The 17,333-nt window shown below is 41.0% G+C and overlaps 1 protein-coding gene across 1 annotated transcript in view; it reads left to right on the forward strand.

Moving 5' to 3' along the window:
- Positions 1–16,797, forward strand: part of Tmtc1 (Transmembrane O-mannosyltransferase targeting cadherins 1) — a 41,051-nt gene extending 24,254 nt beyond the window's left edge. Inside the window, exons 3-8 of the mRNA XM_086835048.1 lie at positions 6,335–6,872; positions 6,923–7,772; positions 8,485–8,599; positions 15,640–16,120; positions 16,180–16,264; positions 16,336–16,797. Coding sequence (XP_086691174.1) covers positions 6,335–6,872; positions 6,923–7,772; positions 8,485–8,599; positions 15,640–16,120; positions 16,180–16,264; positions 16,336–16,676 — 2,410 coding nt within the window. The 3' untranslated portion in view covers positions 16,677–16,797. The remainder of the gene's footprint in view (positions 1–6,334; positions 6,873–6,922; positions 7,773–8,484; positions 8,600–15,639; positions 16,121–16,179; positions 16,265–16,335) is intronic.
- Positions 16,798–17,333: the final 536 nt, after the last annotated feature.

Here is a 17,333-nt window from a genome sequence, read left to right on the forward strand (position 1 = left end):
GAGCGTATAAAAAGGGCAGCGTAAAAATACAAAAGTTTATTATTAATTGTTCGCCAAGTGCCGCCATTTATTTGATAAAATCGCCGTAATAAATTCTGGGCCCCGCCTAATTGTAAAACTTGAAGCGGACCAGTTGCCGGCTTATCGCCTGGGCATTTGTTGATATATATGCGGCGGATCCAACGCCATTGTCAGAGAGTCAGAGTCACAGTCACAGACGGAGCAAATTAAAAAACAAAATGTTGATTTATGCCGCCGCTCCTCACCTGGCCGCATTGAAATGCTGCAAACGCAAACGAAATTACCCATAAATATCAAAAGTCATGTACAATGGACAGGAATTTCCCCAAGGACCACAAGCTCCATATATACAATGGTCTAGCCCTCCGGCCAGGAGTCAGCAGTCAGCAGTGAGCAGTCCAGAAGCTTCTCCTCTGACCATTACTGGCGAACAAGTGACTCCAGTTACTGCCCCGGTTCAACTACAATGCCCGGCGAACAATTGCCAGGATTTGAGGTGGGGACATGGTATTGGACTTGGCTCTGGATCTGGCCAAGTTATGCAGAAAGTGCTCAGCTCGAAGCTTTCGCTGTAGCTCGTTATTTTGTGCTGTCCAGAAAACAAGCGCAAAACTTACCAGGACACACACACAATACACACACCGCGCGCACACGAAAATAATAAACGCAACTTATGTAACTCGGCCGCCCCCTTTTGCCTTTCGAAAAAGTTTGTGTGCGAGTTTATGTTTTTTGCTTGGGCGGAAGCTCCTGCGGTCACTTTCACGCAGTTGCCAACACCAGTTTGGAGCACAGGACCTTCGTCCTACACAGAGGAGAAATGAGAAAACTAAAAAAAATAAACCCATTGCTTTGTTATACTGCATGAAAAAGGCTTCTGCCTAACTGAAAGTTAAATTGAGAAGCCATTGGAAATGGAAATACTAATTGAAAATTAAAAACAAAACTAGAAACCTTGTTTAAAATTTGCTCTAATTTAATGCTAACTAAAACCTATACATTAAATATTTTTTCTTAGTGAATACCTCTGTCCCGCTGCCTACCTATCGGTTGGTCCTTTCGCATGTCCTGCGGTCATCCCACAACATGGCCACTGTGACCACACGAGCACAAGTTATTATTGTCAAGCCAGGCCAGACAAAACATGATTTATTAAATGGCAGAATTCCCTTCAATTTGTTTCCTATCAACTGGAAAAAGAGCAATGGCTTGGCTTCGGCTGGGCACTGGGCATGGGAATGGGTATGGATGGAGCTATCGTTGCCATGTTTCGGCATTAAGGAATCTCTGTTGTTGGCAATTGTTAAGGGGAGATATGAGATTTTAATAAGTTATGCTTGGCAGCTTTTTGATCGAGTGTTTCACCGAACAAGTTTCGCAAATAATTGAACTAATGGGATGTGCTTATATTCGATTAAAGGCTACCATTGAATTATTTCTAGCCATTTAAACTTTTAAGCTTTAATAATTTAAAGGGCATTTTACACCTTTGTTGGTCACCTGATATATTCACACCTTCAACTTGATATATTTCTATTTTACCAAAAGAAAAACCTGAACCGTAACAAAATGTGGCCAAACATCCCCCAATCTGTAGTCTTACAATAATTTATGTGCCGTATTAAAAGGACAGCAACACCGGCAGTAAAGAATCAACAACAACGTTACGTATACGTAATTTTGATGGCACACAACACCATCGGACGATAGGCACACTTCAGAGCGTGTGTGGATGTGGTGTGCGAGGTGTACCCATGTTGTGTGTGTTGTGTTCTTCAGCCAGAGTAACAGAATTTTGTGCTCTTTTTTATTTTTGGTTTTGTTGTGTATATAAAATCGAAAATTTTCACTTTACATAAGAACAACACACATACAAATGGTGTGTGTTGTGGGTAGCCATAAAGGTAGGATGGCAGGATGGCAGGATGGCAGGAATGTGGTGTCCACATTCGGTGCTGATGCTATGATATATTGTCTTCAACAAAAGCCAACCACAGCCCTGTTTGTCTGCTGTTACCCACTGTACTTGTGTGAGCATGTGCGGTGAGGTTAACAGTGGATAGAAAGTTGAAAATATTACTGAGAGTTGCAAGGATTAAAGTATACAACGAGTCATTAAATTTATATAGTTATGGAAAAGTTAAGGATTAAGTTAAAATTCAATTTATGATATATAAGCCTTTGTGTATTTATATAGCAATATTTCAGAATAAATTTCTAGAAACATTTTAATTAATAAACCACTTTATGCACTCTACTACCTTTGTTCCACTGTTTGCCGTGTGTGTTGGGGCTGTCCTTCCCCGATTGCCTGTACTTCCTGCTCCTCCTGCTTTTCCTGCTGCTCTTCCTCCTCCTATTCCTGGTCTTACTCCTACTCCTATTCCTGCTCCTGATCCTGTCTTTGGTCTCCTCTGCTCGAGTTGAGAGTGAAAAGCGAACGATAACGGCAGCAACATGCCGCACTTGTAAGCTGCTTCAAGCCTGGCCATTGTTGTTGCTGCTGCTGCTGCTGCTGCTGCTGCTACCTTCTCTGACCTCTGACATCTTACCGCCCCCTCACTCGCCCCTGTTACTGTTCTCTGCCGCTGACAAAGTGGCGCTGTTGTTGCTGTTGCCAATGGAGGGTGTTGATGTTTTGGTTGTCGGCCTCGCTATTGCTATTCATTCACTAGCTATACGATGATAAAGCACAAAAAGGGAACTGGCGGAAATTCTGCTGATGACGATAATGTTGACGCTTACGCTTATGGCGACAACTTCGACCCTTTTTGCCTCGGTATCAAGCCCATCTGCATAGCACACAGGCGAAGAAGTAGTTCTGTCCTGGCCAAAAATACACGACTTTACGACTTTCTGTGTGTGTGTGCCGTGTGCCTGGAGGTATGGAATGAAATTTCTTTTCAATATTTGCCCGCTACCTTCGGAACGTCTAGCAAATGAGGTGTAGAACAATTTTTGGTTGGTTTTCGGTGCAAAGAAGGATGGATAAATGCTTACCAGCTTCAAATAGAAAAGCTGCATTACGCAGCCCAAAGGCATTAACAGTTATACAGCAATGGTAAAGGTAATAGAATCAGTCAAATATATACTTAATTAAGGTGCTTTTACTCAGGAGTATCTGTAATATCTGTGGGATATTTATAATATTATATTAAAACATAAAATCAACCTGAAGCTAAGCCGCAAGGAAGATATAGTGATTTGGAATAGTATATTAAGGACGTTTAAAGTTGGCACTTCATTTTTTGTCTTAAACTTTCAAGTAGTCACAAAAATGTGGACTTACCCATTATTATTTTGACCACAAGTGTGAATGGCGTTCAAGCTCTTCCCAATTTAGTAGCTCCTTCATCTGCGTTCTCAGGGCTTTTGCTTTGTGCCCTTTCGATAAGAATTTGTTTGCTCGCAACGACATTTTTGTGGCTGCTTTGGCGCAAACTAAAGGGCTCGGCAGCAGAGTGTGGGGATCCTTTGGAATGCCAATTGAAATTGAAGTGTAGATGAGTGTATGCCTCCCCTCCTCCCTCCTCCCGTCTCGCGGAGTGTGCTGCCTTGCCAACCCCACAAACCATTCAGCGATGCTGGGGTCCTTGCCAATAACTTTGCTTTATAGTTGGGCACGTCTCTCTGGCGAATTTGTAAACCCAATTTGTGGCAACACCCAACCTCCACACTTGGCATCCTTTTTATTACCATTTTCTGGCATTGAAAGAGCTACCTGAACACACACACCCACACGTGCAATAAGCCTTGCCACAATTCATATTTCCGGTCACCCATTCCCACATGGCATTCGTCGAATGATAAATAAAATATTAAATTGAAAACCCAATTTTTATTCAAAATGCTTTCTAACTTATGTTTGTTTGCAGATGACTTTTCTTTGGAGTCTAACCGCCCATTCCATTTCATCCTCCTCCTCGAAAAAAAAAACCAGGCATTTGTGACCCGGGGCTTCGGCGGATATGTATTTTCGTTTGCATAACCTTTGAACTTTTGTACACCCCAAAAGACCCTAAAACTACAGCCCGGGGCAGCAAAAAGCTAAAGTAAATATCTGTGCACATAACTTGATTACTTAACAAGCCGACATTTAATTTTCAATTCAGAAATGAAGCCGAACGCATTTAAATATGCCAGAAAATGTTGATTTAAGTGAGCGCAATTAAATAAAGTTCAATACATTCTGCGGATCAATAAATTAAATATATTTCATTGCAATTTAATGTGCTACAAAGGTCTGGGTTGTTAAATGTTCCGAAAGATCTTTGTTTATTTAAACTAAATAGGAGTTATTAGGTTTGAACAATATTTACTTGGTACACAGAAAGCATTAACATAGGGACACATTTTTTACATGATTTTATAGTCATTTGACCTTTAAAAACACACACACATTTTTAAAATTTAATATGAATTAAGACAAAATGTAGTTACTTTCCGGATAAACAATGACTTGCACTTTTCACAATGACTTGCACTTTTGCACATATCGAAAACCTTGCCGGTAGATGTCACTTCGTATCGGGGATGTTAGAACCAGTTGGGAATCATAAGCCGCATGAGCGAGATTTTTCGTTAAATGTTTAATAAACGAAATAAATCAGAAACAAACGACATAAATATAAGGAAATTAATAAAAATTAATTCTTAAAAAAGTATTTATGATTGCTTGCCTTAAAATCAGGGAAACCGTTTCTTAATTCTAATTAAGTATGATAATTTTAAATTGCAGTAATTAATGCTTGAAAAACAAGAAACCTAAGCAATCCGCTTTGATACTACCCTTATTTTCCCCACTCTTGTTATTATTTCTCTATCTAAAGTACCCTTAAAAAAACCCAAACCCCAACCATAACCATACTACCGCCAACCCTCCGTCCTGAAGTTAGAAAGTTAATTAATGACATTTACTGGATACATCTAAAAACTAATTATACATAAAATGGCTGGGGTATTATTGCAAGCCCACCATAAATTTCCGCAAACTGTGCAGCAATCGCACAAACAACGCCGATAACAAACTAGCCCTGATCCTGATTATATGGCGCTGCCTCTCTCACCTGACCCGACCCGGTGCCACCGTGTGCCGTGCCGGGCAAATCGATTAGGACAACAAGGAGCGCTACAACGGCGAGGCAATTACCAAGGACCCCTCGTCCACTACAACACAATGACAATGTTCGTGTTTCTATATGAGTGTGTCTATATGTCTGTGTGTATGTGTGTATTTGTTGTCCTGTGGAACAACAAAAGCACAAAATACGCCAACAAATCGGCAATTAATCAAGCCGCAAGTGCACGGAAGGGGGTGGAGCTGAACGAGGGGGATTGGTCAACTGTCGCTTGGCACTTTAACAATATTTATGCCGAGTGCAAAAACAAAGGGACAATAAAAATACCAGGCTTTGAAATTGTTAACCATATTAAAATTAAAGGCATTTCAATACCCTGCAAAGGGAGTTCTAAACGAAGAAAGTTAATAACTTAACAAAATAAAATGGAACGTCAACTTAATAATAGTATTATTCAGGTAACATTATTTTTCTTGGATTCTTAACACCATAAACTTCCATACAAGATAATGAATCAATTTCATTTTAATCTTGTTAAAATGTATAACATGAAATGATTAGATGAATAATTAAAGAGTATCAAATTTTACAGCACTTGTTTTCTTACAAAAATGATCTTAGGGACCAGACATATAGTCATGTATCTTATGATTCAAATAATACCCATATAATATCTTCCTTTATACAACTACATATGATTTAATAACTAAATAAAACAATATACCCTGTCGTAGAGTGTTTCTCTATCTAAGTAAGAACAAAATAAATAGATCTAGAGGCTTAGGTGTCCCTTAGAATTTGAGGCTCTTGAGTTTCATGTAGCAGGAAAGTCGGGATGAATTCAGTCAAGTTGAGCGGACTTACCCTCCTTGGTGAAAGATAGCAAGAATCTAGGGTGAGGTAAGGTAGACGGCGAGATACTCCGGGCCTTGCAATTAATCATTTTAATTAATTGGACAGGTGTGCCACAGGTTGCTGTCTGCTGCTATCAGTTACTGAAGTAATGTGAACCCTTTCACACCCACAAGGCACACTTGAAGAATATTTGCAGCAACTCTGATTAAATTTAAAATAAAGTTCAACATATTAGAGAAGAATTAAAATAAGTATATGTTTTTGAATTTGAATTAAATATGTTTACAGAGCAACATAATTTTAAAATAATTAATAATATTAACCCCCTAAATTCTTCAACTGTTTCTTCATGACTCCTTTTTCCCATCTCCTTTTTGCAGCCGCGCCATCTTGGCCAACGGAGACGTGACAGCAGCTCGGCCACTGTCTCATCTTCTGCGGAACGACTTCTGGGGCACTCCGCTGGTGGATAGCGGCTCCCACGGCTCCTGGCGTCCGTTGAGTGTGCTCAGCTTCCGAATGAATTTCCTGGTGGGCGGTTTGAACCCCATCGGCTATCACCTGGTCAACGTGCTGCTCCACTGCCTGGCCACCGGACTGGTGGTGCTCGTTGGACATACGCTCTTGCCATTTCGTGTGGGAGCCTTGGTCGCCGGTCTGCTTTTTGCTGCTCATCCGATACACACGGAAGCGGTGTCCGGATTGGTGGGACGAGCAGATGTGGTGGCTTGTGTGTGCTACCTCCTCTCCTACCTTGCCTATCGCCGGCACATGCTCAGCCGGGAATGGGGATCATTGGTTCTTACCATTGTCCTTGCCTTGACCGGATTGCTCTGCAAGGAGACGGCCATTACGGCGCTGCTACTTTGCGGATTGTGTGACGTGATGTCGGCAATTGGAAGGGAAAATTGTGATAAGGTAAGTTTTAAATTGTGCTTAATTACATTACTTAAAACCTCCCCTTTCAGCACCGATTGCGATCTCTTTCCATATTGAGTGTCACCTTGCTGTGTGCCCTGTACTGCCGCCTGAGTGTCCTGCCACTTCCCTCCGCAGCCTTCTCCGTGGCGGACAATCCGACAGCTCATGAGTCCTGCATTTGGACTCGATTCCTGACCTTTATGTACCTGCCAGTGGCCAATTGCCGCCTGCTTTTGTGGCCCCAGGAACTAAGCTTCGATTGGGGTATGGAGGCGGTGCCACGGATCAAAACGCTCTGGGATGCCAGGAATATGCTGAGCATCGGCTTCTACAGTTCCCTGATTGCTGTTCTTTGGCGAAGCTCTGGGATGCGTCGTTCCACCTCCTCGATGGACTTTGCGGAAGTGGCAAGCATATCCCTGCCGCTCCTGCGGCGTTTGGGTGGCAATAGCTGCCACACTTGGCTGCGCCCCACCTGTGATTGCCACCGCCACCACCACCATCATCATCACCAGGTGTCGGAGCACGCGAGATCGGCTCCAAGCTATTATCCTGCCCCCAAGAGCTCTGCCTCCTCCGCCTCGCCAGGCACCTTTGTGAGCGTTGCCTTCCTGGTGCTGCCATTTCTGCCCGCGAGCAACCTGCTCTTCTACGTGGGATTTGTAATGGCCGAAAGGGTACTCTACCTGCCAAGTGTGGGCTACTGCCTGCTCCTTGGCCACGGCTTTGGCAGTCTCTGGCAGAGGGTCCATAGCTCACGGCGATCCCGGATGCTGCTCCTCTGCGGCCTGGCGCTGCTCCTTGGGGTCCATTGCCTTCGCACTGTGAGGCGCAACCTGGATTGGAGGGACGAGGAGCAGCTTTTCCGAAGTGCAATCAGCGTAAATCCCCCGAAGGGTGAGTGTATACATAAGCTTTTATTGTGGATTCTTAGAAGGAAATATTTTAGAACTTTTTTTACGAAACATACTTTTTGGCTTGGGATTACATGGCGTATGAGTAATATATTTAATAAATTTTACAATAAATTAATAATTAATTCTACAATTTTATATTTTTTCATAACTCTTGATAGTTTTAGTTAAATTTTTTATTTAAACTTCAAACTAATTTAAATTTGTTTTATTTACCAGTTCTATCTTCTAGAGGTGGATTACAGGGCGTATGAGTAATTTTATTAAAAGACTTTAACTAAAATTTATTTTTTCCTTGTAATCTTGACAATTTTAGTTCAAATATTTATTTATTCTCTACAAATAAATTTTAACTCATTTAACTTAGTAGTTTCTAGCTTGTAGGCTTGGCTTACAGGGCGTATGAGTAATTTTATTAAAAGACTTGATCTGCAATTTCATTCTCTTGGCAATTTTAGTTCAAATATTTATTTATAATCCTCAAATAACTTAGTATTTATTTAATATTATGGTTTTTAAGATCTCAGGCATACTGCTAAGCTTGGTTTTCATGGCGTATGAGTAATATTCAAACGTTTTTGATTATTTTGTGCTCAAACTCATGCCTTTTTAATATGCTGATGCAATTTTAACTCTAATGTCCACATGTACGCTATAAATATTTAATCTAACTTTCAATTTCTTTTACTTTCCAGCTCTGGGCAACCTGGGCAGCGTTTTGAGCTCCCAAGGAAGATACCAGGAGGCGGAATGGACTCTCACTATGGCCCTTAGACATCGCCCCACTATGGCCGATGCGTACTTTAATCTGTGAGTAAACGTTACCGTTGAGCATGTGGATGATGGTAGCCAGTTGAAAAACGCGAAAACCCTTTTGGAAATCGAGGCGAAATTCGCGCCTTAGCCGCCTTCTTCCACACGAAACCTGAATCCACAAAATGATGTCGGTTTTTGCCGGCAGCCTTTTCAAAATTCAAAAGCTCAAAGTGAATGGCTGTCGCGACCTTGGGGTTGGGTTTGGGTATTGGTCATGGCTTTTCCGTCGGCGGCTAAGGGGGGGGTGGTGGATGCTGCTGCTCTTAATTCCAAACGGCAGATCCATCTCCAGCTGCTCCTCCTGGCGGTGCCTGTTTCTCTTCTGCTCTCCCTTCCGTTTGCCAGCAAAAACGTTCGGACAACATCTGAGAGATAGGGAAAGAAAAAAGGATGAAGGAAATGCTACGAAAAAGATGAGAAGGGTGGGGGTTGGAAAACTGGGTGAAAAACCTGCGGAAGAGGGGTAGGAACGGGGATGACTGCCCAGTTGCATCGCGCATACAAATCAACTCGGTCAGAAACTTTAGCTCCAGCACAGGGGGCACATGTTTTGCATCTTTTGGATGGCAATTTGCATGCACTCGGCAGCCATCAACAGCAAATAGCTGCGAGTTGCACACTTTTTTTCTCCCATCTTTTGCTACCTCACAACGCCCCCAACGAGGTACGCCCATTACATCCTTTCCCCCCAGCCCCGATGTCCTTTTTTTTCTGTTGTCCCGCTTTTGTACCTTTCGGAGCCTTTGAAACAATACGAGTGGAAATGAATGCAAGTGGCACTCCGCCGCAGCCTAATCCCCTGCAGATATGCTGTTAATTAGGCCAAAACTGAATGGGTTTCCGACCAGCGTTCAGATTCTTCGAGATACTTGATATCCGCAGGCAGAGACTAAGTACACATGGAGTTGTAATTTGCATTCGAGGCACATTTCACGTTTCATTTCAAAAGTTAGTTGAGTTAAGCGAGGAAATCTTAAGCTCTCACAGATTTGTTAAAATGCTAGTTTGTGTTTAAAAAAAAGCCTGTAAATCTCTATAAATATCTATCTTGATTGTCCTAATTTATGCCTCAAGTAATCTATCCTATTCTGTCTGCGATCTATTCTCGGCAAGTCGAACACGTACATCAAGCGTACATCAGTGCAATAAAGCAGCAGCTGCGACAATTGCATTCTTCGGCATTCCGAAACCATTTCACTTGTCTAACACAATAAATAAACAAAAGCCCCCCGACATATGTATATATAATGCCCTGTGCAAACTCACAGACACATATATATGTATGTACACACATGGTAACAATAACATATCTGGAATTGTAATGGGAATGGAGAAAATAGTAGTAGCAACAAAAGGAAAAATTGGCATTTCTGCTTACAAGCTGCACTTGATGCAACAATATGAAAAAATAAAACTGCTGACGCATGACGTTGGCATCCTGCTTATCCCCCTAGACTCCCAACACTGAGAGAAATATTAGGTGTTGCAATGTAATATTGGGAAATAACAATAATACATATTCTATAAACAAATGTTATATTGAAAGTCGTATTTGAGGGATTTAAAGGATTATACTTTCCTATTTATTCTTTAATTCTAAACCCTCTTGGCTTAGTGCATTTTTTCTGAATTCGAGGCCAATGACACTTCCACTTTGGACATACATATAGCAGGCACACTCGAGTCCTCGGTACGGGGGAAGCTTTGGATAGTCATAGTGCAATTTACTCGTTGCATCGACGCTAACGGCGACCGCCAACTGAGATCGCTGTGAGCGGAGCTAAAGTTGCTCCTTGCCGCTCCTTTTTCCCCCAGGAGATTTGGGCAGCTTGGCGAGGGAATGGAAGTGCCATGCATTACGAGGGAAGCGCAAACATGCCAACGCTTAACGAATCGCACTCGACACCCCATCGAAGGGTCACCATGGGACCGGAAACGGAAATGCTTGTCACTAGACACGCGGCGGTAATTAAGATTTTTCACTTCGACATCAATAAACCAAGCAAGGACATGTCAATTTGTTATCTAAATATGTACTAATATTTAGAGAGAAGTAAAGTTAATTTTCAAGATAAAATCATTAAGAAAACATTCTTAAAATGTATAGTTAGTACATATCCCTCAAATGTGTGTCCCTCTCGTCCACTGTGGCCTAGGCCGCGTGACTGCTGAACTTCCATTGAATATGCAGGACGTCATTCCCACAGCTGTCCTCGCACTCGCCTTAGTGTCCTTGCCAGCCAAGCAGCCATTGCTCATACGCCCTGTTGCCAGTATTGTTGTTGTCCTGCTCCTGCTGCTGCTCCTGTTGATTATTGTGTTTGACATAATAGGCTTTACGCTCCAAAAAAGGAGAGCAAAAGACGCATGGTATAAATCCTTTCGCCTTGCTTCCTTTGGCAAATTGTAGGTAAAATTCCTTTTTGCCTCCTCCTGCCAAGTCATTTCTCCAGCTTCCCGTTGAAGGGAAACTTTTCTTCCAAGCAAACAAAAAAAAACGTAAGAAAAGAAAAAGGAACCTGAAGGGGGTCCAATACAAATAATTGCTGAGAACTCCCAAGAGCTATGGACAATAGCGGCAGCTGAGGAGCTACCTCATCATCAGCATCATCAACATAATTATGCACATACACATTCCGTCATCCGCCAAAAATGCCTTCGTTTGCGGAAAACTGAATACTAAAACTATGCAAAAATATTCGAGGTAGGGGAGTGCATTAATCGCTTTGTTTCCCTTTGGAAGCTTCACGCTGTAATTCTGTTTTTCCTCATTTAAGTAAATATTTAAATAGAGCGTTTTGTTTTCCGAAAAAGCCTCTTTAAATTGCATATTTTGTATGGTTTCCCATTTGAAGTGTAAATTCAAATATATATATGTATTTGTATATATACACAGGGATTATCGGCTTATGGGCAACTGGCGTAACAATGCTCATATTGAAGATTATTTTGAACAGTATATTGAGCAGCCTATTTTTTATGACTGCACAAAATTCTAACAATAACCGAATTAAGCTTAAAAATATATTTCATTTATTGCTCAATGAAATGTGAAAGAGTAGGAAAAAAGAAAGAAAACAGTTGAATATTTAGCAGATTATAAAAGAAGCTTTACAAAAATACGCCTAAATGATTTAGAGCACCTAATACTATTTGTTTTTCACAATATTTATGGGTGTTTTAGTATGTTTATTATATTTATTTAATAAAATTTAAAGAAAATTGTTTATTATTATTATAATTCATTTCGACCCAAGTTAAATAGCTACAAAACGTGATTTTAATTAACCGCCTTAATGTAGTAACAGGTTCTTGAACACAATTTTTCCGGCACCACAATATCCTGCTCCTAATCCTGCTTGGAAAAGAAAAATATCAAAGCAAAAAGGAAAGTAAAGAAAAGTGGAATACGGAAAGTAAAAAGGAAAAAATATAACTGTTGTCGGCTTAGATACAATTTCAAATAATGTCAATGACATAAAAGCAAAGCGCGAACTTCATAACTGCTAAGGCTTCCCGCCTGCGGGTTATTAACTTGGCTCAAAACGATACACGAGACGTTGGCCTCTGGTGCTGCAGGGAAGCCCACGCTGAGATTTCATTTTAGTGCCGTGAAAGTTTAAAACGCTTTTCTCGCCACCCCGCCCTGCTTTCCCCGGGTTTTTCTTACCCACTTTCCAAGCGCCTTCGCCGAGTTGCCTTTGCAGCTTATCGAAAAGTTGTCTGATTGAATTTTTGCCTTGTCCACTTGCAAAATGCAGCAGGAACAGCAGCGAAGGCAGTGGCAGCCTCTTTTACATGGCCTCTGTCTTAGGTGCACTTAAAAAAATAATTTTCTTGAATATTTTAGTAGAGATTTTATTTAAAAAAATTCTGTAAACCAAAAGTGATTTGACAGAAACCAACTATGTATACGGCTGTAAAGTAATTATTTCACACACAAAGCGAAAACTACATGAAATATTGAGAGTAAGACTTGTAATATTTTACTTCCATAAAATTCAATTCTTTATGCTTTAAAATACTTCAAAATTTTCCATAAGTTTTCCTCTCAGTGCCCAATGGCTAGCTGGCTAATCTGAAAGTCAGAAAAGGCGATTGCAGTATGTACATTATGAAACCTTTAAGAGCTTGCCAAGCTGTGAAATTGTGATGGCTGCTGGCGGGTGTTTGGAGGTGTGGTAGCATTTTCCGTTTTCTAATCGAAAATCAATGCCAGGTGCCCTTCCAGCATCCATCCCCTCAACTTACCCGTGGTGCGTCGCGGATAAGCAGCTGTTTGTACATTATTTACTCGCAAGCCATCAATAGCCGGGATATCTCCGGCCGAGCACCTTGCGCCCTGCGGCTACGGATCTCCGGATTCAGCCACGTGCCACCTCCCGGAACATGAAGCATCCATCCAGCTCCTGTTGCTCCTTTTCCCTCTTCCTTCTCTATTTTATTTTTTTGAGTCTAGCCAGGCGCCAGTCAACTGTCATGGATTTGTTGTGCTCCCATGCTGATGCCGCTCTGATTTTTAGCTGCAAAATGCCACAGCAAAGGATAAGTTGAGTGGTGGATGGTGGATGCCAGGATGCAAGGATGCGGGTAGTGATGCCAGGCGGGAAGTCAAAGTAACAGGCAGGCAAACACAAAAACCAAAAAATCACTGAGCTGTATAATTCGATTTCTCTTTTTCCACACTCCCCCTCCGTTCAGCACTTGTTTTGTGTATGTGGGAGTGTGCCTCTTGCTGATGTTTGCTTACCTGCACAAAAGCAACAAAATCAAAAAAAAAGTAATACCAAAATAAATAGAAATAGAACAACATGGCTGGTGTTTTTTGCTGGAATAGTATAAAATAGAATACTCAATATTCAGTTGAGCAAATCCATCCGTTGTTCGGTTGCAATTCGCATGCATTCACATGGGGATCCCCTTTTTTTCGGCTTGATTTTATTTTATTCACCCCGTTTTTTTTTTTTATGCTGGATTGCAAATGGGGGAAATCGCCCGAATTTGTGGGCAACGAGGGGTTTTCAACATGGCAACTCAAACGAAAATAAAATTTAAACAAATTCAGCTTTCGATGTTGGGGCATATGCGAGTGTTTATTGAAAAGTTTTTACACACACACTCCCCTTTGCACACCTCACCCTTTGGAATGTCTCCAAAGCGAAAAGCTAATCGATGAATTCAAGAAGTACAATACGCAAATTTCTAACATAAAAATGTGGAAATGTGGAAAAAATATACTTTAGGGGACATTTAGAAAGGACCAAACTGATAAAGCTAAAAAATTAAAGTTTAAAATCTCATAACTAAGCCGAATAAGCATTAATTTTAATTCGGTAAGCTGTCCTATATTTGTTTTTATTAGGTTAACAAATTTGCATACTCAATTTATATATTCAACTTTTTGTGCATTTTTGACAATTTTAACGATGTAACCCCTTGTACAATTTTCAAAATTTTGACAAAATTAAATTTCAGCCGGACATAGCTAGATCAACTCCGCTATTCATGCTGATCAAGAATATATATGATTTATAGGGTCGGAAATTATTACTTCACAGCGTAACAATCTTCTGACTAAAAGTGTATAAAAATGTATATACATATTTCTTTTATATTAAAACTTTTCGTGCAATAAATCCCACTACCAAAAATGCTCAAAAACAGCAATCTCTGTATATGAAATCCCAACAAATCTAGATTAAACGAGAATATTTTTATTGCAAAATATTTTCTGTGATTTTGTAATAAGCTGCAAGTCATATTTACATTTTCATGTGCCTCAAATGCACAAAATTCTATGCGTAATAGTTTACCAGCTCAAATGCATGAAAACCATTTTAAACTTTTTTGTTTGACTTGACATGTAGCTAAGATATAAGCTGCTTTTTGTATTCAAATCCAAAGTCTTTACAATCTGCCCTCTTGTTGATTTTATAGCCTTGTCGCTACTCAACATAAAATTCAGAGTACGCCGCAGTTTGTTTGAATAATATTGTTGTGTTGCTGCCACCGTTTGCAACTCGTTTCCTGGTGTGTTGCACTTACTATATTGTGCAATCTGTGCATAGGTTTATTTTGCACTGTTCCAGGACTGCACCAAAATAAAATGCTGTTTATTTTGGAAAGCATTTAACCATACAAATATCATGTAAAAAAAATTCAGAAAACTGCGGAAAAAAGTTAAAGTTGCAAATTCAAAATATTTCTTTATAACTAAAAAATACTTCAAACTGTGAACAGTCTTTTAAAATGTTTTTAGGTTCATTTGTATATATATTTTTGAATGGTTTACTCTATCACCTTTCTCTCTGTGTAAACCCAAAACGATGTGTTTGGCTTTGGTGCTCAGACCTTCGGTCATGTATGAATAACCACCAGACGACACAATGGATATATGCATATGGACGATGTTGGCGATGCTTGTTTGTGAATCAAGCTAAAATATAAGCTAGTGGGAGGTGGGGCTTCTATGGACCACTCAAAGGGCGGTCCCTTAATTAAATGAAGCCGACCAAAATCAACTTGAAGGTCAGCGCTTTCAGCGCTTTCAAGTATTCGCGCTGCCACCGCCGCCTGCAATTAGCCGGTGGAAACCACAGAAAAGCAAACGCAGAGTTAATTTACTCCCAACACTTTCAGAGGCAGAGAGCCGTTCTCGTCCTCGAGTTGAGTAACTTTGCTTTCCACAGCTCTGTTCTTTATGGTTTTGCATTTTCATTTTTTTTTTGTCCTGTTTAATTTTCCAGAACGTAAGAAACTATGTACAAGGAGGGGTTCTTAAAGTAAATTTCTGTGAAGTTTAGTTCATTTGTTGGAATTTAAGAATTTAAGACGCCTCAGAGAGAACACTTTAGTCTAGTTCCTTTGACAGCTGACTATCACGGCGGAAAAAGGATTCTTTGGGAGACTGGCTAGGAAAATAATGTAGTTGCTCTTTAGTAATATAAATAAATAAATAATATATAAGGATTAATAAAAGATATTTAAATTAGTTTCCTTATTGATAATAACCCTATTTTATTACCAATTTTCAGGGGTGTGGTACACCAGAGACAACTCAACTTCAGTTCAGCAATTTCCTGCTATCGCACAGCCATAGGATTGCGTCCTCAGCTGGCGGTGGCCTATTTGAATCTGGGCACATCCCTAATGTCCCTTGGAGACCATCGTCAAGAAGCCATCTCTGTGCTGCGAACAGGAGCTCGTTTGGATGGACATGGAGTTCGGGATCGGGCTGCACATGAAGAGGCTCGTTACACCTGCTACCTGCAACTGAGTGGCCTGCTCCGCTCCGAGGGAAATCTCTCAGAGGCTGCATCAATGCTCAAGGAATCCCTGGAAGTTCTCTCCACACAGCCCCAAAAGCATAGGGCAATGCTGCACCTGCGTCTTGGTGAAATCCATGCCGAGATGCAGCATTGGAATGAGGCGGAATATCAGCAGAGAATGGCCATGGAACTGCAACCGCAACAGGGAGCAGTATATGTCACCTTTGGCCAAACGCTGGCCAGGAATGTAAGTGGCAAGAAGTCAATATTAATAAAATGGTAATAATAAATGTATTTCACTTTTAGGGAAGTCGCCTAGCGGAAGCGGAAATGTGGTTCAAAAGAGCCCTGCAGCTGTCACCCTTGGAGGCCAGTTCGCATCATCATTATGGTAAGTATCTAAATATTATATTTAAATATTCTGATATATTTAATAACTTATAAATTCCCCTTCATTTCCAGCTGACTTCCTGGAACAGCAGGAGCGTCATCAGGAGGCCCTTAGCCTTCGCTTGAGAGCCGCTGCTCTGGCACCCCATGACTATGTTCTGCAATCCTCCGTGGCGGATGCACTGCGTCTGCTTAACCGCCTGGTTGAAGCTGAGCTATGGTACCGAAAGGCAGTCAATATGCAACCCCTGGCGGCCCATGCCCATGCCAACCTGGGGGCCATCCTGCAAATGCGTGGCCTCCGAAAAGAAGCAGCCGAGTGCTATTACAAAGCCTTGGAACTTCAGCCAGGACATGCCATTAGCCTAGCAAATCTGGCCAAGATAAACCAGCATTGGGACACCAAAACGTAGCAGCGATTGTCTACTGGAATATTCTTGTTGATATTGTAGGCTTACAAAAATTGTAGATAGGAGGAAAAGATTATTAAAATTTATATATATTTTTTAAAAATAAAGACTACAATAATACAAATTTAATGCCTTTCATTCTGTACTAATTTTGACTAATTCTATGTTGCTACGTTACCCTTTCAACCGCAATTAGTTGTGCCTGGAATGATGTGAAAATGCCAATCTGTTGCCGACGCGAATTCCCAAAAGCCAAGCCCACGCAGCGGATTATTTCCATATCAAGTTGGTTTTTGGGTTTCATCTTGAACCAGGGACAGACAAAAGGCCCCAAAACCCGAAACCGAATAACTTGGGGAATTCAAAAACAGGAGGCATAGACAAAGGCAGTCCCACAGACAGATAGACAGACAGTCGGCGACGTTATAATATCAAGTGGCTTTGGCAGCAAAGCGACCTAGGAAAACCGCAGCAACCGAGAAAAAGGGGTAGGGAAAGCCCCAGGATGAAAACATGGAGAAAGTACGGACAGACGGACGAAGAACTTCATGCGAGAAATAGTGCTTACTAAGCATTAAATTATAATTAAATTTTAAACAATGAAATTGAGTTAAGGACAAGGACGGGAGCAAAAAGCTCTTAATCACAAACATGCGCAGC

Source organism: Drosophila serrata, unplaced genomic scaffold, assembly GCF_035046125.1.
Source record: "Drosophila serrata isolate PLE 108 unplaced genomic scaffold, ASM3504612v1 contig_275, whole genome shotgun sequence".
NCBI lineage: Eukaryota > Metazoa > Arthropoda > Insecta > Diptera > Drosophilidae > Drosophila > Drosophila serrata.